This window comes from Pseudopodoces humilis, chromosome 14, assembly GCF_049639895.1.
Source record: "Pseudopodoces humilis isolate 2021_Gansu_Grassland_sample_001 chromosome 14, ASM4963989v1, whole genome shotgun sequence".
Classification (NCBI taxonomy): Eukaryota; Metazoa; Chordata; class Aves; order Passeriformes; family Paridae; genus Pseudopodoces; species Pseudopodoces humilis.
Genome location: NC_142213.1, coordinates 1,920,302 through 1,942,494, shown reverse-complemented (window position 1 = coordinate 1,942,494; position 22,193 = coordinate 1,920,302). Strand labels below are relative to the sequence as shown.

Here is a 22,193-nt window from a genome sequence, read left to right as displayed (position 1 = left end):
TTATTTAAAGGGTTTTTTAGGCGTTATTTGATAGCATTTTTGTAGCCACAAGCACCAGCTGAGTCACAGCACAGAGCTCAAGGCTCAGCTTTACCCAGGCCAGAGGAAGGAGCTCAGCTGACATGTCCAGTTTAATGAGCAGTGTCCAGTGAAGGAGTTCAGGAAAGATCCTGAAACCCTGAAATGCTGCTGGAGATGGCCTGTGGCATCTGGCTGGATGTGATCAATCATGAGATATCCTTCTGCAGCACAGAGAGCTCATTGTGCTTTCATTCTAACACAGCTCAGCAGAGTCTTTCAGAGCTTGGAAGTGTCACAGAACATCTGACAGCTGACCAGACTCCACTCCTAATGAACTGGGCCAGTCCCAAAGAGGAATTCTAATATTTTTTTGACAGGAAATCGGATGTTTTTTTTACTTGAAAAGCTTAATTACACAACGAGATACAGTCATAGGTTTCTCTGGTCCTTTATTATACTTGTACACTAATGTAACAGTGTAAAATGCAGCAGCTGAAGGGTTCTATACATCAGGGAAAAGCTTTGGGGAAGGGCCTGTACCACAGAAAAACAAAACATTCCCTGTTCCAGGTGTTGTCTGCAGACAGTGATTTCAGTCAGTTATGGGCAGGCAGGTAACACACATTAAATACACAACATTATAAAGGCCACAAAAACGAGATGCACAAAGAAAAAGCCAAGATGTGCCAGGAAATACAAGTTAAAACATCCCAAATTAAGGCATGAGGGGACCCTTCATCCAAAGCAGAATTCCAGTCCTCTAAAACCCTGTGGAGATCAAAGCAAACTCCAATTCTGGAGCTTCCAAAACCAGGGGAGACCCTCCTGCCATTCCTGACAGAAAAGGCAGCACAAAAGTGGTGAGGAACACCTGAAGAGTTAAAGTTCTGGAATGCAGGAGCAGGGATCAAACATTCCAACAGCAGAGGAAGTTTGTCCCACTGTGAAGTCACCCAGGACAAGGTGAGAGCAGCATTTCAGAGAAATCCTGAAAGGCAGCTGGAATCAGAGCAGCACAGACACAGGTCTGCTCCAAACCTTCTCCTCCTTTTGCAAGGAGTTGTTCCCAAATTATTCCTGTGACAGTCTTTAATTCCTGGGCCTTGCTGCCCCAGGAATGCCTCCTAGGGCAGGATTTAGTAATAAAGTGACTCCTATGCAAGGAAAATACAAATATGTGCTTTGACCCTTTTGTATTGTGCCATCCAAAAGAGTCCAAAAATTCCTTTTTAACTTAATTGTGCAAAATCATCACAAAAATCACCTCTAACGCAACAATCAAACCATTTTTCCACGTAGAACTGAGAGAATAAGGCACAGGAATTCTATCCCATCTCTTGTTCTAAACACAAATATTTTCCTGAAGTTTACATTCACAAGGTCAATAAAATCATTGTAACAGAAGAGATAAACTGAAACAAAAGAAACAAAAAAAACCTCCAATGTGTTCATTTCCAGATTAATTCCAACAATCTGCCCCGCAGCTGAGCTCCTGCCTGCCTTCAGGAGATGCTAAAAAATTACACATAAACACAGGACTCAAGAAACAGCAAAAAAAAGTAACAAAACCCCTGTAAAACATCTTTTTGTAACACAGTAGAGTTATTTTTTATCTACATTAACGCTGTTTCCAGATATTTGAAGTGACCAGTGCTGAAATTGGAATTTCTTCATTTTATGTCAGTAAAAATAGGTGTGATTTGATGTAAACTGGGTAATTCACTACTCTCTAACAAAGCTTCCATGGCAATACTTGAACAAAGTAAATCTCTGTGAGAACTTGAAATAAATCTCTCTGAGAATTTTAACTGGATCACTGGGAAGGGAATATCCCACATTCCCCTCTGATGGATGCAGGTTGGTTCAAAAGGGATTTACACATCCAGGAGGAAAATCTGATTGAGTGGAGTAAACTATGGAGAACTCAGTGGGTGTGAGGCTGCTACAGAGTTCCAGAACAGCTGAAGTTAAACAGTTACACCCTGGCAGTTCCCTAAAATAATCTGGATTTGGGGTTTGTGGGGAAAGCTGGATCAACTGGTGATTCTTCTCAGTGCTTCAGAGAAATTCAAAAATTCAGTGGAAATTACAAAAGCAATTTTAAAACTGAGCAATTACAAAATTGCTTTTACAAATTTTTGCAAAATTACAAAAATCTTTTAAAAAGATCCATTCATAAATGATAAGGAGATTGATGCACCTACAGCCCAGTGCTGCTGAGGCAGCTCTGTTTTTAAATAAAAGGCAACATTAAGATGTCTTTGCATTACAGTTTTTTTCTATTAATGAGTGGAAAATATCTGAACTGCTGCCATCTTCCTCCAGGGTCATCCTCAGAAAAGTGTCTGCAAGAGCAGCATTGAATAAATCTCTGACTTAATGACTGGATCATAATTATTATATATTCAGGCAAAAAGTAAAATCATTCTTTTCCTGCTCCCAGAACTGTAGCTATTCCTTCCAGCTTTAGTTTGGAATTTATAATTCTCCAGCAAAATCATCACTGATGCGATTTTGTAGCTAAAAATCTGTGTGGCGATAGCAAAGCCTGTAGAGTTCAACTGAGATGATGGAATCAGAAAATCATGGAATGGTTTGGGTGGGAAAAGACCTTAAAGCTCATCCAGTGCCACCCCTGCCATGGCAGGGACACCTTTCACTATCCCAGGATAATCCCAGCCCCTCCAAAGGGAGATGGCACAACCAGGATGGAAGCGCTCCCCCAGGCAGGGAGGGCTGGGGGAAAGTGGTAAAACCAAAGAGCTCCACTGCCACACGGAATTCCCATCAGGAAAAATGTCCTACACCAGGATAGATGGAGGTTTCCTTCCTTTCAGCACCCAGAGTCACTCCAGTTGAAGTGGTCACATTTCAGGGGACAAAGGCACAGCTGTGGCACCAGAACAACAGCCTGAGGTAGAGCTATTGAGGAAGCAAAGGCAGGATCTGGGCACTCAATTGGTTCAACAAGATTATCTCAAACCCTGAAAATCATCAGGGTCACACTGAAAAGTGTAAAGGTGCTTTGAAACTGAACACTTGGATTTTTAAAAAACCAAAGCACCAATTGAAAAGATCTGGATTTAGCATTGCCAAGCTAGGTCATGGCTTCACTGAATCCCACCAGGAAAGATTCCTCAGACTCCTCAAACACAACCCATGGAGATCACACAGGGAGTTCACAGGCAGAGCTGTTCCTCATCAGAAATCTGGTGCATGAATTTAATCTGCTAAATACAGCAGAGCATGAAGGGCCAGAGAGAAAGGTGCCTGAGAGAAAATCAGGTTTAGTAGGATGTGAGAGGTGATCCTTGGGGCAGCTGGACCACAGCTCCTGGGAAAGGCTCGGAGCTGGCAGCTCACACAGCAGCTCTGCTTAGTCCACAATCAATTCCAACCCCCACTGGACCTCGTTACCATAAGGTGCAATAAAAACAAACTGGTCCCCACTGGTCCTGAAGCTGGGTGTTTTTATGGGAAAATACATCTCAAAGCAGAACTTTGAAGGGAGCACTGGTGCTCTATGAGTTACTGAAATAAAAGCCCTTTCCCAGAGCTGAGTTTTGTCCACACCCTCCTAGTACAAGTTTGAGGAATTGGTTTGGTTTTTTCCCCCGCCCCCCCCCCCCCCCCACCTAATCCCACTGGGAGGGTCAACTGGGTTTTATCTAATCTTGCTTTCCCTTTTGATGTGATCAGTTTCCTGGGATCAATTGGACATTTTCACCTAATTTGCTGCTCTTGCCAGTCTTGTGACACCGGTGAATTCTCTTCTCCCTTCTCTTGATAGATTAACACAGGAAAGCAAAAGCTGCTGAAGCCAAAAGCTTCCACAGTTGTTAAAAGGTTTCAGTAAAAGTCTTTTGGCTCCTGGTGTAGTGGCAGTGGGCATCTTGTGGCACCCACATCAAATACAGAATGTGCAGCCAGCAAAATGGAAAGAGCTCCTGGAAGTCATTTCTGTCCTTCTCCTCATCCAAGGAAAAAGGAAGGTAAAATGTCTCTGAGACAAGCTAGTTCCCTTCCAGCTCTCTTCCCAGACAGCAAACAATTCCCCAAAAGGACCTGATCAGAACTGATATTTTTCTTTTTCTTCCCACTTCCTCCTTCTTAATTTTTATCCAGAATTATTAATTCATGCAAGGCACTGCAAGAGCATTTGAAGAAACACAGAACAATTCAGAGAAGGAGCAGGGGACGAACTCTCCTGTCCTTATTTTTAACTGCCTTAATAATTCCTTGTTGACCCCTGCCTCGGAACAAGCCAATTTGCTAAGGGTTAATATTACTCACTTCTTTAAAAAAAAAAGCAAAACTAAAAACCCTGACAGCGTCTCTAGGGAAGGTCAGGGAGCACTGGCAGTGAAAAGGGCATGGATACAAGGAATAATCATGAGAAATGCTGGGCCAGCTATGGGCCGAGCTGCTGGGCGTGGGGCCGGAGCTGGGGGTGGAAGGACGAGCGCACCGTGCGGTTCATCAGCGGCTGCAGCGGGCGGAAGTTGTCCACCATCCTCCTCTCCTCCTCCCCGTCCGACGTGAACAGCAGCGTCCGAAAGGCCTCCAGCTGGGAACCACAAATGGCCACTCCAGTCACTTCCCAGGAATTCCCCCGGTTTGGGAATTCATGGCAAAAGACAAGAGTTTATTGTTGGAGAGGAAAGTAAAATCGAAGGTAGCGCTATGTTTGAGTTCTGAGGGGTTTTAGCACCCACATCTCTGTCACCTGCTGGTGTCCCATTATCCACACCAGCGTGGAAGAATTATCAGTCATCTGCCATCCTTAGGGAAATTAAATCCCAAATGTGGCACAGCTGAGGGAGTCATTTCATCATTTCAAGCACTTCATCCAACCTCCATTTATAGCCTCCCTGGCACCCAGAAAAAAGGGAACCCCAACAATCCTCAAGTTTTTCTCTCACTGATTTGTAACTGGGATTAAAATAAAGCAGCAGCAGATCAGCTTTTAATGCTCACAAGGCCATTCCAATGATAAATCACTGCTAGGAGAGTGAAGAGCCAAGAAAAAATAAGAAAAATTTCAATTTTAAAGAATGCTACACTATGCCTGTAGTTCCCTGTGAACAATCTCCATCTCACAGAACCTTCCCTTTTCCCTTTCCTCCACAAAAAAAGCTACATCATGCTAAGGAGAGCAAAATTATGAGAATTCCAGTAAGTTCCTAAAAGCTCCCAAGTTTCCAAGGGGCAGGTTCCAGAATTGTGTATCACAGATCAAGATAAAACTCTTGAGACTAGATGGAAAATTCGAATAAAGCTGGAAAAACATCTTGGAGAGGTCTTAGGTCTTTCTGTATTAGTGGCTGTTGACACCAGCATTCCTCCCCAAATCCTGGGTTGAAACACTCACAGATCTCTGGGAAAACACAGAGAATTTTTGTGTTTTCCCAGAGAATTGCTGGTGAAAAACTGGTTCTGAGCATCTCTGTGGCAACAAGAAGCGTGATCTGGAAGGAAAATTGAGATTTACCTGATCCTCATCCACCTCGATTGGCTTCTTCTTAATGATCCACGTGACTGATTCAGTGAGGGGGGGAGTGGTCAGGGAGCCGGCGTAGGTCCAGTAATCGGGGCAGGAAGGGATCAGACAGGAGGGATCAAACACATCAAACTCGATCACAGTGTCCTAAATAGCATGAAAAAACACTTTTAAGGATGGTGTTTTGAGAAAAAACTGACAAAGTTGGAAAATATTTTGACAGTAAGGTTAAAAACCGTGTCATGTGTGTGCATTGGAAATGGGGTGTTGGGAGTATTAACAATGTACTAATTTTAAATCCCACAAATTTGTATAAAATTTGGTTTGAGGTGTAAAGGGCAACTGCTGAACAGCGAAAATTGAAATTTTTCTGCTGTCCCAACAAGCCATTAGGAATTCAGTGCAGGAGAAACAAGGAGTGAGAAGGATCAACAGCCTAAGGCTTTGTGGGAGCTGGATGCAACCAGGAAAAAGAGGGAATAAGTGGTGGAATAAGTTCAGGTAGCTGTGCCAGATCCTTAAAAGACTGCAAACAAAAAGTGTTTTACTTTTCACCATGTGATTTTACGCAGCAGGAAGTGGACTGAAGTTTTTATTTAAATCAAATATTTCCATCTCTAGAATGTTCAATCCCTTAGGTGAGGATATCCTAAAGAATGTAGGAGCTCCAAAACCCAGGATTTCCCACACAAACATTTCTCCATGGGGATTTTCAGGATATACTTGGGGATCTTTAAAAGAAACCACATTTCTCTTAAATTCACATGCTGCAAATTATTATATTGTCACAATAGATGCATACTCAGATTTGGGAAGGACTTCTGGCACTGAACTGATGTGTTTGGTGTTTATCTGGCAGAGTTGTCACTGCTCTGATATAAAAACTTGTTTTATTTGGATTTTAAAACTCCTTCCTCTGAGAAGCAGTGGCACAGCGACTTCAGCTGGATGTGATTAGAAGTTGAAGAGGTCGATGTGGTTTTTTTGCGTGTACTTTCAGAAGGGAACAGGCACGGGAAGGAGGAACTGCTTCTGACAGAGACTCAGCACTCCCTCTCCTGGCAGGACTCTGCCAGGAACGATCCCATTTCCCCAGCAGAAAATTCAGTGTTTATAAAAAAGCAAATCATCTCCTCAAAGATCAGTCAAAAAAAAACCAAAAAGCCTTAATCCCACAGTAAATAAACCCCCACTTCAAGCATGTCCTTGTAAGGGAACTCTCAAGAGCAGCTCATTTTTTCAAGAGGTTTGGAAAGCTTAAAGTATCCAATTCCTCCTGAAAAATCAGCTTCCCTTCCCACTTCCAAAGTGCCAATCAGCCCCTCCCCGGTAAAATTTAAGGAAGAAAGCTTTCCTTGGTGTTTTGTGGTTCTCCAAGTGTTCTTTCTGCTGGGTGACAATGGGTGGGACACCTCAGAGCACTGACCTTGTGTCTGACTGCTGGCAGGGCATCCACCAGGGTCTGCAGCCCTTCGTGCCGTGCTCCCAGCTGCAGGGAGAGGGAGGGGTTGGAGAATCAATAAGCTGATGAATAATCAATCAGTTCTACTTATCAGCCTCAGTGGTTTTTTATAACAACAATCACAGAATATTTAGGGTTGGAAGGGAGCTCTGGAGATCATCCAGCCCAAGGCAGGTGCACCTGGAGGAACACATCCAGGTGGGTTTTGGGATGACTCCAGACAGGGAGATTCCATATCCTCCCAGAACAGCTGTTCCACCCTCAACGTCAAATTCTTCATACTGAGGTGAAACATTTTTTAATTTCTGGCCATTGCTCCTCACCTTGTTCACTGGCACTGTTGACCAGAGCCTGGCACCATCCTCTGACACCCCCTGAAAATATTTGTATGGATTGATGGAATCCCCTCTCAGCCCTCCCTTAACTGCCCTAAGTTGGCTTGAACAGAATGCAAATAGAAAGGTCCCATGACAGCTGGTCCCACAGAACAAAATTACCTTTAAGAACACTCCAATAACAGCCAGGCCATTCCCTTCCATCACAGCTTCCTCAAAATTCGGGTACTCCACAGCATTCCAGTGCACCAAATGCAGCTGAAAGAGGAACGAGGGAGAAATCAATCCCTGCACAGGGCACAGACACCACACCTGACTACTGGTCCTGGCTGCATTTACTCCTTGGCAGGGTGAGGCACTGCAGTGAGTAGCCTCAGAAACCACAGAAATGAGGAACAAAGTGCTCTTGGTAAATAATGGTCCTTCCCTTCCTTTTTTGTCTTTTGCTTTAAATAAAAGTACAGACCCACTGCATTTCCCATCTATAAAAGGGATTTAGTCTGTGGGAGTCTGCCTCCAGGAACACTGATCAAAGGCACAAAGCTCAGTCTTCCATCCCTTCCCAGGAGCAGAACGCCCTGCCCTCCTGAGGAACATCCTCCTGCACATAATAATCTTCCTCTGCACTGCTGACAGCCAATACATTGAGGAGTTTTGTTTGATAAATAAATACCCCAGCCCAAAAACTTAGTCACAGTCTCCTGGTCAATGAGGATCTTGCCAAGCTGGCAGCAGCACCATGAACACACCAACAGGAGAGAAACTCTCCTTAAAAATAACCCATCAGCACTTGACAAATTCTCCTTTGGCAAAGAACTGTGGTCAAAACTGTCACAGTTTCACATTTTCACTGATTTCATCCTTTTTATTGACACTTTCTTTCTTAGTAGTTACTTAAGCATCAAAGTTTTGGTATTTTAGTAACTGTTCAACAGTTACAAACAGAAAATAAAGTGATGTTTTTTAAGAGTACTTAATATATACTTTGTTTCTCTGAACAGTTTAGCAACAATTAACAAAGTGATTTTTAATTTTCAGTAATGGTGCCGATGCCAAATTTTCAGGCTGTTCTTCTCCAGAAAACACACTGAAGGTGAATTTTTATAGAATAAAACAGCAGATAAAGTGTAGCACTTCAAAATAAACTGCAACTCCTCAGTTTGGGAGTTTTCACAGACACACCTGAGACAAGTATTTGCATTGCTCAGGATTTCATCTCGTACCTCTGCTGGGTAAAATTTACTGTCAACGGTGTGCTCTGAGCCCCAGTCGTTGATAGCTCCCCAGTGGAAGTGGAACTGCTTTAGCCTGTACTGGTTTTCCAAGGGGCCTCCAACGATGACTAGAAAACAAAACAAGACACACATGTTAATAAATATGCTTTAGAATTGGCCAGACAAGTAAATCCTAAGAAAAAATTTTGCCCAGGAAAAAGTATCAGGTGGAGCAACTCAGTGTTGTACACTATCTACACCTTGCCATGATCGAATTATTCAAGCAAATACGTTCCTGGTTTTCCCTGCATCAAACTGGAGATGAGCTGAAGAGTCTCCTCATCCACCTCCCCTCAAGGGAATGTTTTCCCAGCTGACACCAAGCTTGGCACAGTCACAGTGATGAGTTTCACATTCTCATCCCTCTGTCAGAGCAGGAGTGTCAAGACCACCTGACCAGGTGACACAGCAGTGACACATCTATTAAATGTATTCAATGACATCTCTACAAGGATCTGTGAAAAATATTGACATTTCTTATGACAAGGCTTCAAAAAGCAAATATTTCCAGACAAAGCAGTATATTGAGTCAAATGTTCAATCTGCAAGCTACTAAAACCCAAACATCTTATTCTGCTGCAGCACAGCTTCCAGACTGCACAAGCAAAGGTCAGACTGAAATATGTTTTGTTATACCTACAAACTGTTCATGAAGGATTTAAACATCCAGTCTGCCACTGGGCAAGTTTCTGAAAGATTTAATGCCCTTTTCATCAATGAGTAAAGGTAAAACTTCTGTCCTCCTGATTTCAGAAGGCCTCCCATCCTCCTGCAAACACGTGAATGAAGAAGTCCATGCCCAGCTTCTGCTTCCACTCATTCCCTCCTACCTGGACCAAAACCATCCTGCAAAGTCATCTTGCTAATTATGGTATCAGAGCATCTGTAAATCAGAAACACTAATTACTTCCCAAGGGCTAATAACATTTATGGAATCAGGGAATCCTTTAGGTTGGAAAAGAGCTTTTCCAAGAGTTCACCCAGCACTAAACCATCAGCATCTGTTGATATTTATTGAACTGCAGGACATGGGGAAGTTTTACAGCAAACCTAATCCCAACACTGCTTTGGGAAATAAGTTAATCACTTCCATGCTAAGGAGAAAACAATGAGAGGCATTAAGAGATTTTCTTGTATTTTTTTTTTTTCCTGAAAGCCAGCTAGCAGGTTTGAAATCCTAACCAGACAGGCCTGTCTGTGATAAAGGAATAAATGAAAACAGGCTGTGCAAAGTGACACTGAATTCATTTCATCCCCTGCTGCTGAGCTCTGGGCATGAATGCAACACTGACCATCACTGGAAAATCAAAATTCCCCATCCCTGGAAGTGTCCAAGGCCAGGCTGGACAGGGTTTGGAGCACCCTGGGATAGTGGAAGGTGTCCCTGCCCATGGCAGGGGGTGGAATGGGATGAGCTGTAAGGTCCTTCCCGCACAAACCATGCTGGGATTCTGTGCTGGAGAAGGGCTGGGATAAAGATGTGGATCACACAGCCAAGCCTCTCAGAAGTGAAGTTCCTGTGCTCTAACACACTCGATCCACTCCTGAGTATGTGATGATGCAAACCCACAAGTGAATTTGGTGTTAATAACCACAGCCACTTGAATATTTGCCTCACGAGTAAATTTAGGCACAGACACACATATGGAGACTCAGGTTCCTGTAGTGCCACCAGAAAGTGACAGGAAACAAACAGGAACTTCAGTCCCTTCAGAAACATTTCTTCTCAAATTACAATCTTGACAATTTCAAAACAAAAGTTTAAGGGGCTCAAAGAACAAGAATCACATCAGCTATTTCTTGCAGCCCTGGCCCTGTTTCAGCCTCGTTTCTGATGGCACCACACACAGACAGAGCACATGCTGTACATACCTTCCCCTCACCCTCTTCTTCCTCCTGCTCTACCTTCAGCTTTAGCCCAAGTCTTGCAAACCCCATCTCAGGATTCAGGCATTTTTGTCTATCCTGGGTGTCTTTCTCATCTTCTCTTTCAACTGTGGTGCTTTTGTTTGTTCCCAAGCTTTCTTCTCTGGATTCTATGATTGTTAGACAGAAGCTGGCAGTGAGAAAAACCAGAAATAGCAAGAGTAAAGAGAGAAAGGTGGAGGAGAGAGGCAGGTACCCGAAAACTGGGGGTTATACAGCAACACCTCACCATCTGTTGCTTCTCTGTCATTTTGGAGCCCTGGCACTGATTGTTTGATGCCATCCTACCCTTCATGAACTTGAATTCATTTAAGGAAAATGAGGATGATGAAAAGGCAGCAAATGCTCACAGGGAAAGATTTACCTCAAGGAAAGTCTTACAGACAAAGCAGGTAAGATCTTTCAGAGGTGAGCACCAGTCTCAAAGGCCTGATGATTCCAGCCTTGCCTTTATGCCACAAAAATTGATCCTATGCAATTAAATATTGCATCTTTCTCAACCCCCTACAGGCAATTTCCCTTTGTTACATCAATTCTTGAAGAAAAAAATCCAACTTTGTTATCCACTAAACACTCAACAGATAGTGGGGTGTGGTTTATAAAGCAAGAGGCTGTTCAATGAAAAGCAAAGCCAATCTAAAGTTAATAAATTAAAATCACTCATGGGGTAACAAGTGATGTCTTTCTGCTAACCCAACCTCACTGAAAAAAACAGCACTTTGTGCTGGAGAAACAGAGGGGCAGGACTTGGCTTCTTCATGACATCAGTGTATAAAGGAGCAAAGGCAAAGACATTCCCTCTTGGAAATGGATTATTCACTCTTGGAAATGGATATTCCAAGTGAACAGCTAGAAATAACAAAACGAGCCCAAAACATCACACAAGCTCCCTGCATTCCACCACCACCGTTTTTGCTGCACTGTTTTATCAGCTGCATTCCAAACATCAGCCAGAAATATTGGCGTTGTGTAGACAAAGTGTTTATTTGTGTGCTGGAGGCTCCCTTCCCGAGGGCATTGCTAAGTCCCACAGGAAGGTGCAGGAGCACTCATGGTGAGCAGCCACTTTAAACATAAATTACTCCAATCCAACAGGTTCAAACTTGCTCAGGGTCTTTCAATTTTTCCCTGCAGGACAAGCTGCACAATCATGTGCTTCACAACAGCCCTGACCAATTGCTACCAGCTCACTCACCCTTATGAAATATCTTCATATTCTGCAATATCCTTTGGCAGCTTTTAGAAGGAACAGTGGGCAGAAAATCTGGGATTTGGGAGCAATATCTTGATTTTAAGTTAATTTTTTTTTACTCTATTGAGCCTTTAAAAAGGTTGAGCTGCTCAAGTCAGAGGTTTATTCCCATGAAATTGCTGGAGTGCATGGTTGGATTTTCCATGCACTCCTGCTTCCCCTAAAACAACAGGGACACACACACACACCTGCTCCTGGGGGCAGAGCTCAGTGTTATTCCCTAAAACCTCACAGAGATAAGTGTGCGTGCTTTCCAACTGCAACTCATTTGGCTGCTGATTATTTCAAGTGCATTAAATATCTCTATTAACACCACAAAAGATAAGTGGCAAATTACTTCAATAAAGAGCAGCAATGGAATCAGGTTTCAAATTGAGTAGGTACACATATAAATGACTGAAGATTGACTTGTGTGGGTAAAGTTTATTACAAAACCTACAACACAGGGCACTGAGGCTTGTGAAAGGAGTTTCAACATACAGCAGGGGATTTGTGCACAATGCCCACGGTGATAAAAACACTGTAAATGTGAAGTCTGTACAGAATTTCTTCATCATGATTCCCACCACTGTAAACCATACATTAATTTTCAACATCAGGTCTTACATCACACAATTATTTCTCCTCTCTTAGCATTAACTTAGACATTTAATAGATTTTTTTTCCTGAGTTTTTGCTTACTTGATCTATCAGTAGAATCATCAAACTCCACCAGGAAGGAGTAGCCATTGTTCCAGATGTGAAGACAGGTGGTGGGGTCATAGCTGATTTTCAGAGGCTTCAGGAAGGGATCATAAACACTGTCCCTCCACTGGATGTTGATGGGAGACTGGCGGGTGCCTCCGGGAATTGTCAGCGGGCTCTGCCACAGCGGATGCACTGCAAGGTGAGGAGGAGAGTCAGGCTCTGATGCAGGACACAGAACTTTCTGGCAAGTGAAGGTGCTGTGTCACCAAAGGCTAATTCAAGTCAGCTGCTGCCCAGGAAAGCAAAAGAAAAATAAAACATTCCAGTTGCATGACTCAAGCCACACAGGGAAGCGCAGTAATTTAACTTAGAACAACCATGTCGGTACCTTTCAGCCTTTGTAGAATGCTCTGCAAAGAAATTGTTATTTCTTTATCCCTTATTTCCCAGAAAAAGAGAATGTTTTCCTATCATCGTCCAATTTTAAGGCGGCTTTGTTTTCCAGCCTTCTCTGCACACCAGCACTATCAGCTGAGCTGGGAGAGCTACAGACAAGGGGTAATTCCCACTGGGAAGGAAAACATTCTCTAGAAGGCAACACGAGCACAGGGGTTACTCCACAAAGGGGGGTTCAGAGCTCCTGCAGCAGCCACGCCAATCCTGCCCAGAACTGCATTGTGCAGATAGGTCCTGCTGATCTCACACCTGTAAAACACAAACCCAGCAATTTTGTGGGCAGCTTGGGCCCCTCAAACTGGCACAAGCAGGATAGATACGTGAATGATTTCCACAGGACTTTATTCTTCTTAAAACCAGAACTGCTGCCTGCATGGACCTGTTCACCTGGTGACCCACACACAGCTTTTGGTGCCCTGTCCCTCTGCTGAACCCTAAATCATGATGCTTTGAGCATCACTTTACAGGCTACTTCACTAGATATGACTGCTCAGGGTCTTTTAAACGAGGAATTAAAATAAATTAAACCTTCAAACCACTCACACAAGGAGTGGCCGAACAACTTCCCACACCCCCACACCCCCCCCGCCGCGGTTTCCCTCAGTGAGGACCAAACTTTACGGAGCTCCATAAGGTCAACTCAGGCAAAGGCGGCGCAAAACATTCCCTGTATTTAAAACACTGCCACTTCCTGATGTTTCAGGAACATTTTGTCATTTTTCATGACAAAGCCAGGCAGAGCTCGGTGTCCCTACGGCTCCTACAGAAAGTTTGGCAGCGCGGGGAGCTGGGAGCGATGGCGGGACTGAGGCGGGACGGGCTGAGGGGGCTGAGGGAGAGCGACACTCACGGGCGTCTCGCAGGCGGTAGGAGCAGCAGGCGCCGAGGCTGCACCGGCGGCTGCCCCGTCGTGAGGAGCAGGAGGAGGAGGAAGAGGAGGCGACGGCAGCCGCCCAAGCGCGGCGGAGCAGCGGCAGCATCGCGGCGGAGATCGCGGAGCCACCGCCCAGCCCGGCCCGGCCCCTTCCGGCACGGCCCTCACGCCATGGCCCCGGAGGCGGGCTGGGACTGCTCTGGGTGGCTCCTTCTGCTGTGACACCGCTGGAGCAGCGGCAGCAGCTCCGTGCAGGGTAGGGATCATCATTTCCCATGCTCAGGGTGGTTCCTGGGCCCCTGTCAAAAGTGCGTCCCCTCACACCGAAGGAGGTTCCTTCGCACCGAGGACATACCGTCCAAAGAGTATCGCCTCACCCAAGAAAGTGGCCTCTCACACCAAAGTAGTATTTACTCCCTCACATCAAGAGTATTTTTTCCCTCACAGCTAGGAAAGGAACTAGGAAACTAGTTCCTTTGCATCAAGTACATCCCCTCACACCAAATGAGCATCGCCTCACCCCAAAAAGTGTCCCCTCACATCAAAAGTGCATCCTCTTGCACAAAAATAGTATTTATTCCCTCACACCAAGGAGTTTCTCCTCCTATCAAGAGAGCATTTATTCCCTCACACTAAAAGGGATTCTGTCACATCAAGCACACCCCTCCACAACAAATGAACATCATCACATTCTGAAAAGTGTCTCACATCAAAAGTGCATCCCTCACACCAAAAGATGCACAGAAGTGGATGGCCCTGGCACAGCAGGATCCCCTTTCCAAGCCACATCTGGCAAAGTTATAAAAAGTTAATATTGTGTTTACTTTTCTTGGCTGCCAAAAAGGCAGGAGGCCAAGATAGTCCCACCTTGGATGGTGAAAGGGTGAACTCAACTAAACTCAATATTCACCTGACACTGCCTGAGGAAGAAAAATCTCAATGAAACTAGTTAAAACCTTCATCATGCCTTCTGTTCCAGTTGCCAGTAAGGAAAATATATATAGATATAAAGAAAAGCCTGCAGAAAGCCGAAAGTGTCAGTGAAAGCACAGAGATAAAGCAAGAGTTCTAATTTTTGCCAGTTCTCTTGGAGAGCCAGGAGCAGAACACCACCCTCAGCTCCTGACCTTCATCTTGCTGTATTATCATATTTCTTAGTTAATCTCTTAAGATAATTTTGAAAATCTGCATTTATCTTTTGGGATTTTTAAATTTTGTTAGAATGAGTACTTCTGAATTTTCACAAGGAACCTGTCTTAACATTGAGAATGTTTTACTGGAACGGAGACAGGACCAGATTGTCAACCAGTGTCAACAAAAGTGTTTTCCCTGGTTTACCAACATTGTGTAAGAAGTTTCCATTGCATTTACAGTATAACATGTTTAAAGTACTCCCGAGTTGAGTAAGAGCAGGTTGAAATCTGGCACACAATTTGCTTTGAGTGGCTGCACGATCACAAACAGATCATCAGGAGATGTACAAACAGCTTGTGATGTCATGATGTTAAACTGGGTTTAAATTTCATTTCACTTCCTCCCTGCAGAGTCTTTTTTGTGCAGCAGGATTCAATTATAAACAAAATGAATTTTTGGTTTGACTCCCAACATTTCTTAGGATGGCTAATTTACTATTCTCAAGCGAATGCTTCCTGTAACTTAGAAATATAGATAATCAATGAAATTGAAAAGACCTGCTGCCCATAAACATCATGATTCAGTCAGGCTTAGTCACAGTTTAACTGTCTATTGATCATGGTTAGGCAACTCTTTAGCACAGACCTGTCTTGCTGAAGCTACTGATGGACCATAAGTAGGTCCTGGTCATCAGGACAGCCCAGATGGGCTTCAGATGTTTTATATTCAGCATAAACTAGAGAGACTGGGGGATCTTCTCATCTACCAACAAATTACTGTCATCCATCCTTCCACCATTCTCCCAGGATGTGTCCTCTAAATACAACTGATAACCTTGGGCAGCCTAGAAATTACATCTACGTCTGCTTCTGTAATTATAGAAACTCACAGAAAATTACAACCATCCCTTTTCTGTATGTTAAAGCTGATGAAGTAAGCCTCAAACTCCCCTGCTTTACATTGTGCCATTACGACAAGCCAGCTTCATGAGGCTTTTTGGTGGCTTGATCCTGCAAGGTTTTGAAAAATGTCAAGTTTTTTTTACAGAGTTTTTCACTAAGCTGAACAGAGCAAGTCACTTCTTGTGAGCTGAACAGCACAACAAAAAGGAAACACTCTCAGAAATGATGGGCTGGTGAGGTACAAAACTAAAGAGAAATAACTTAGACCTGCAGCACTTTTGTTTCCCTCCTGAATCATTCACAGAACCTCCATCCAGTTTTTTATGTGCACATGCTACTTCTTCCTGAGCATGAAGTTCAGTAAAACTTTAGAATTTAATTTTAAAACTCCTTCAAAGAAAACCCTTCAAAATAGGAGCTTGGTGACAGGGAGATGGTTTGGAAACCGCAGACAGAAAGACAAAACTACCTGTGCCAAAAGGAAGCCTAAGCCCTAAACCTTGTTCCCAGCACTTAACCAACATAGCCAAAATCTTCTTTTCCAGACCATTCCAAAAGCAGTTTTCTTTCAGCCACGCCCCAGCTTAGGATGGTGATTTATGCAAGAGACACAGCTCTCATGCAGCAGAAACTGGAGAGAGCAGCAGCCAGGATCACAATATCCCTGTTGTTTCCCCCAAATTGTTACATTTCTGGGCCATCTGGGAGGTTCCAGCTGGGCTCTCTCTTGTTCCTGAACCCAGAGTGGTTTCCACAACCAGAAAGGGAAAAGCCTGAGGGATGAGCACAAGCGATGCAGAGTGTGTGTGGGAAGAGAAATAGAAACCTCATCTTCAAGCTTTTAAATGACCAAAGCTAATTTTTAAAAAGGTGAGATTTAGAACTAAGCATGCAGTTTGCACCCTTTGCTCACTGAGGAAGGGCCTGGGTTGGTGCTTGCCTTTGTCACACACCCATCTCTGGTATTGTCAGAGCAGTTAAACTGAATTTTGACATACAAAAAGCATAACCAAGATGTGAACCACCTGCAAAAAGGGATCTGCCACAAACAGACCTAGTCTGTGCCTGATTTGATTTTTTAAAAAATCCCCATCAGACACAGTGATGCTCCACTTAATTTTAGAATGTCTGGGGGCTTCTTACATTTGCCCTGTGTTTTTTTCCCCACTTTGCCCAGATATATAGAGCCACCCAAATAGTCCCAATCTCTGGGATAATTTTCTATAATTAATTGCAGCTTTTGAAGTAGGTCTTAAAAAGTCCATTTAGGATTGATGCAAGCATCAAAAGCTTCAGGGTGGGAATCAAGATCCGGATGAAAACAAAGGTTTTAATCTTTGAAAAGAAAAATACCTGTTGAATCAAGTGCTTTGATTTCTTTACAAATAAGATAAGCTGGGGCAGACAGTGTGGTGGGGAGAGGTGAGAAACCCCACCCAGAGGAAGGAAATGAGGCTCTGTTTGCCATAGCAACACGTTCTGAATGAGAAAATAAAATATACATGTTGCTGAAATTCAGTAAAAAGCCATTTTAAACTTTAAAGGACCACAGCTCTGCTTCAGCCACTGGGACTGAGTACTGCAGAGGAAATCCAAGATAGGTTGATTTCCTTGAAGCTTTTTTTTTTGTCTGAATCAAGATTTTGGAGGATAACAGCGCTGGTTGGCTCAGGCCCATCATGACAAGGTGCTGAAAATTCTGCTGAATTGATGTCAGATGGGGGCTGTGATTTAGGCCAGTTTATTGATAAACAGCCCAGAGCTTTTTATCAAGCAGATGTAGCTGACAGGCTGCTCCCAGCTCGACAGCAGATTGGGAAATGCTGAGCTCTCCTCTGCCTCCACAGTGTTTGGCTGAGATAGGAGCCTGGCTGAGGAGGCAGTGGCTGAGCCCAGATAAGGGGGAGGTAATTCCAGCTGGCGAGGTAAAGCAAACAGAGGCTTTATCTTCTCCCGCATAAAAAACATTTGCTGATATTATGCATGCAGGCTTAGGAACTTAGCATGGAAAGGGCTTGGAAGAGAACTCCTGGACAATTTGGGGAAGCACTGCAGTTGTATGTGCAGGCCTGGAGATGGCACACCTGGATTGTGTGGCTCTGCAGGACTTGTACAGTTCTTTGGAAAAAAAAAAAACAACCAAAACTTGAAGGATTCTGCTTTTCTTGTAAGCACTTCTAAAAGGGCAAGAAAGGAAAAAGCCATTCAGGCCTGCTCTGGTAATAATTATTAAATTAGGCTTAAAAACCCCCATGGAGAGCATTTCCAGCAAAGTCTAGAGAACGAGTGTCTGAAACCTCCATGTGTCATTACAAGATACTTCAGAGCTTGGCACAGATACTCCCTGGTTCTCCACACCACTGGGAATTTTGACATCCATGCCACAATTCTCCCCAGTGTTTCTACAGTGAAGTGCAGGAAGAGCCCTTTGTCCTTGCAGGGTCACAAGGGGAATTAAAGAGCTCCAGAAATTGTCAGCCTTTGAGTTGTTTAAGCCTGGTGTGAGCAACTGTGGAGTAACCCCCAGGCTGCCTCACTCAGAGCTCCTGTCCACTCCCTGCCAGCCAAAAACAGCCATTCCAAAGACAGGGTTTTCCCAAATCAGTTTGTTTTGGCATTTCCTGCATGAATGGTGCAGAGAAGAAAAAGACTGAAGGAATTAATTACTTAAGAAAGTATGTCTCAAATTGAAAAGAGGAATGCTCATTCAATCAGCAGTGGTCCTTGGATGGAACAAAGTGGTCTGATCTCTTCTTGGAATGGGATCCCCTCTTACCCTGGGTAACAATGAAATGTTCCTGGAGGAACCTGGCTCTGTTCTTTGGGAGAAGTTATTATGCTGAATAAATTTACAGAGGAAAAAATAAGAAACAAAAGGTTTTTCTAGCTATAAAGAAATACTTTCTACTATTCTCCAGCTGACATTATCTGCACAGCAGTGAGTAGACAATCTCTGGCTGGCCCCATCTTATCTGAAAGTAAGTTAATCAGTATTTTAAATAACTAAATCTTTAACATCCTCCAGGAGTATCTTGCACCTCAAAGTGATTTATTGGAGGTCTGTACAGCATATTTGAAAGGGTTTATGGCTTGTTCTAGGCCTCATTTTCCAAATCAAACATTGCAGTGGCTATGAAATTCCAAGTCAGAATCAATTTGTGCTAAATGTGTTTTGAATTATTCTCATGAACACAGTTTTCACTGAAGGCAGCCAAGCCTCTCAAGTACTTATTGCTTTTTGTCACAGGTTGGAGTCACACAAAATCTGGTGCCACTGACAGCAGAAATAAAGAACAAGGTGGAACCCTGAAATTCCACACAGTGTTTTCATTTCTTTCATTCTATCCACTCTTTTTTCTTCAGTCTTTCAGCCACATCCCCAAATCCCCCTTTATAATTCCCTAATAAATAAGAACAACATTCAACCACACCAGCTCTTTTCCCAACCCCAGCATCTCCCATTTTTCACCGACTGGGATGAGATGAAGTGACTTACAGGCGGCATTCCGGGTGTTTGTCCGGGAGCAGGCAGCCAGGCTGCAGGGCCGTGCTGGCACAGCCCGGAGACTTCTCAGCTGCTTGGAGAGACTCCCCAGGGCTGTCACCTTCAGCCCATTCATCGCTGCCACTGGCCACTCCAAACCTTCCCTGCTCCCTCGGCAGAGCCTCCCACAGCCTAACAACCCATCACAGAGAATAAAAAAATCATACGGCTACACAGCTCCACCGAGGGGTCACCAGGCTTCTTTATAAATAATTCTGAGAGCACCCTTTGCTGGTTAAGAGGTGGAGCCAACACAGGAGTTAATTTTCAACCTGTCCCTGCACTGTCTTCTCCATTAGCTCTCCAGTCTCTCCAGAGGCTGGCTGGTTGATGATTATTCTACATATGCTTCCCAGAGGTTCTTTTCCCCCCTCATCTGGTTCCAGGAATAGGAAGGGTTGCAGAAAACTCTACTTTGGTATGCAAGGAAAGGGATCTTATCACTCCTCGGTGCTGTGAATTTGAATAGTTGTGTATTTGAACACTGATAGCCAAGAGGTGCTGTCAGGAACAGCTGAAATGCCCCGAGCTGGTGCTCAAACTGAGGAATTCCCAAAATCCAGCAGCTATGCAAGGCTGGGCCCAGAAAATGAAACATTTTAGCTACTTTAGCTATTTACCTGCAGGAGCATTGCAGCCTCCATGTGAGGAGCTGCAGAACAAGGGATGCAAACAACAAATTTTGTTACAAAACCAAAGTTTTATACAGACTAAAAAGAGTAACATAGTGACCCATAATTATTCCTCTAGTCATACTTGAACTCAGCTGAAATTTTTATTTGGGACAGGACAGAGGGAGATGTTTTCCTGACCCATATTTCTCAGAGATAAAAGCAAGAATGTTACTCTCCTGCTGTTTCCAGGGGCACTTCCAGTAACTTTTTTACTTTATGTGAAAATCCTGTCTGGAAATCCCACACTTCCATTTTCTTTGGGAATGCTTGCTCTTCCTCTGAAACAATCCACACCAATAGCACAAATGCATCCAAGTCAGAGCTGCAGTTTTTCAGGTCAAGTGCAGAAACAGAGGAAAGGAATAATTCCTATAAAAATTCCCCAATATTTCAGACAACTACCAGCTAAATGGGAATAAAGATGGGGAACCATTGAAGATGGAATTATTCTTTCCAAGGACAGGGAGTCAAGGATAACCCAGCACAGCAGTGCCTGACCCAAAGAGTCCCCTGGCATTCCCAGCCCCTGTGAGTGACAAAGTGACAAACCAGAGCCAAGGTCCAACCCAGGAGCACAGGAAAGAATAAAAGGAGACATCCCAAGTCCTTCCTGGGGACAAAAATAGAGACAAACCAGAAGCTAAGAGTCCCAGCACCAGAGCTGAGGCTTAAATGGGCTCCTGGCCCATTGTGGTGGTGGAGGCTGCAGGTGAGGATTATCGGGGTCATTAAACTTAATTTTAAAAATCCCTCAGGCTCACAGAAAAATGGAAGTATTTACAAAACACATGTGATTCCTTTTCTCCATTAAGTACATAAAGTGGGTATACTTAGAAAGCTCCAGAATCAGTCAATGACAGAGCAAGAAGTGATAATGATAAGAGTATTAGCATTCTGCCATTAAACCCTACTCTTTTCTTAATTCATAAATTATGTGAAATATTTTTCAATGGTTTTGATTTGTGTTCTCTGGGGATTTCTTTATTTATTTATTTTTAACAAACTGGTGTTTTGGATTAGAAACTTCCTGGTGATGTTTTCATGAAACATTTGTCTGCCATCTCTCATCACACGGGGTGGCAGGGTAGGGCTCAGGGAATCCTCTTTGGCAACCTGAAGTGGCCAGCTGAGCTGTGCTATTTATTATTCCAACACCTCCTGTTTAGCAGAGTCTTCCTTACTGCTTGTCATTTATTCCCTGAGCTGCCAGCACTGCCTGAATTGTCAGCTCTGAGTTCTGCCCAAGGAACTGAAACATCAACTGTTCTTCATAACAGGGTAATGTGGGTGAGGAGTGTGACTGTACACAATGAAAGTGGGCTTACTTTTCTTCACAGAAGTTAAACAAGTGAAAATTTAGAATTTTCTTGCTGTCACCCATCTGACTTTTGCTGTTGGTGCCTCCAGACTGAGCAGAGAGGAACAATAATTGTTTTGTTTTTTTTTTCCTACAGGAGCGTTGTCAGTACTTACTTGTTTTTATATTACCGTTGTTGATATTAATTGTGTTACTTGCAGAGGGAAAATCACCTCCTCACTGTGGTGTGTCCAAGGAACCTGATCCCCAGGCATCCTGCTTGGAAGGCTGTTCCTGCCCTAGTGTTGCCTTGGTTTTAAGTCAAGTTGGTTTTAAGTAATTCAGCAAAAAATACAATGTTACAGCTTTACTGTAATTAGGTATCATAGAAGTATTGAATAATGAACATTTTCCTCACCTAATTATTGTCTAATTGGCAGGACAATCAGTCAAGTTGTGGGAAGCTGCCTGGGAATTTTGCTGCTGAGGAGTGGAAACTTCTCTGGAGTGACTAAAAATGTCACTTAGTGCAGGTTCCCCCCAGGAGCCAGGTCACCCCTGGGTGGCTTTGTCCCTCATGTCCCTGAGGATTGGCTCACACTTCCCATGGCAGATTTTACTTCATGGAAGCTTTTTTTTTTTGGTGTCCACATTTTGCTGGGACACTTCATTCACCTCTGCTTTTTCATTCACCTCTGCTTTTTCATTCACCCCTGCTTTTTCATTCTCTCTCTTACATCAGGGTCCCCAAACAGGACAGCACATTCCAGATTTGTCCCCATGATTGCCAAGCAGGGGGAATTCCTGAAGTGTGCTGGAAAGCTCTGTCTGATACAGCCCATGGACCTTCACCCC

The 22,193-nt window shown here is 43.8% G+C and overlaps 1 protein-coding gene across 4 annotated transcripts; it reads right to left on the bottom strand.

The window, feature by feature from the left end:
- Positions 1 to 453: 453 nt before the first annotated feature.
- Positions 454 to 20,669, bottom strand: CA5A (carbonic anhydrase 5A). 4 transcript variants are annotated; one of them, XM_088062234.1, is made up of 8 exons: positions 20,591 to 20,644; positions 19,320 to 19,499; positions 12,452 to 12,649; positions 8,542 to 8,660; positions 7,481 to 7,576; positions 6,948 to 7,010; positions 5,513 to 5,668; positions 454 to 4,588 (listed from the first exon to the last, which is right to left on the bottom strand). In XM_088062234.1, the coding sequence occupies exons 1-8, from the start codon at positions 20,637 to 20,639 to the stop codon at positions 4,433 to 4,435; spliced, it is 1,017 nt and encodes a 338-aa protein (XP_087918360.1). In that variant the 5' UTR covers positions 20,640 to 20,644; the 3' UTR covers positions 454 to 4,432. The 4 variants fall into 4 exon arrangements, with proteins under 4 accessions (XP_087918360.1, XP_087918361.1, XP_005528277.2 ...); XM_088062235.1 differs by lacking the exon at positions 19,320 to 19,499 and having other exon boundaries at positions 20,591 to 20,669; XM_005528220.3 differs by lacking the exon at positions 20,591 to 20,644 and having other exon boundaries at positions 19,320 to 19,595.
- Positions 20,670 to 22,193: the final 1,524 nt, after the last annotated feature.

Coding starts and splice junctions, on each gene's coding strand:
- CA5A (XM_088062234.1), bottom strand. CDS start 20,639: ATGTCTCCTTTTATTCTTTCCTGTGCTCCTGGGTTGGACCTTGGCTCT. Junction 5,669..6,947: donor TGCCAGCAGTCAGACACAAG/GTCAGTGCTCTG, acceptor CATGCTATTTAG/GACACTGTGATCGAGTTTGA. Junction 4,589..5,512: donor TCGAGGTGGATGAGGATCAG/GTAAATCTCAAT, acceptor TGTGGTTCCCAG/CTGGAGGCCTTTCGGACGCT.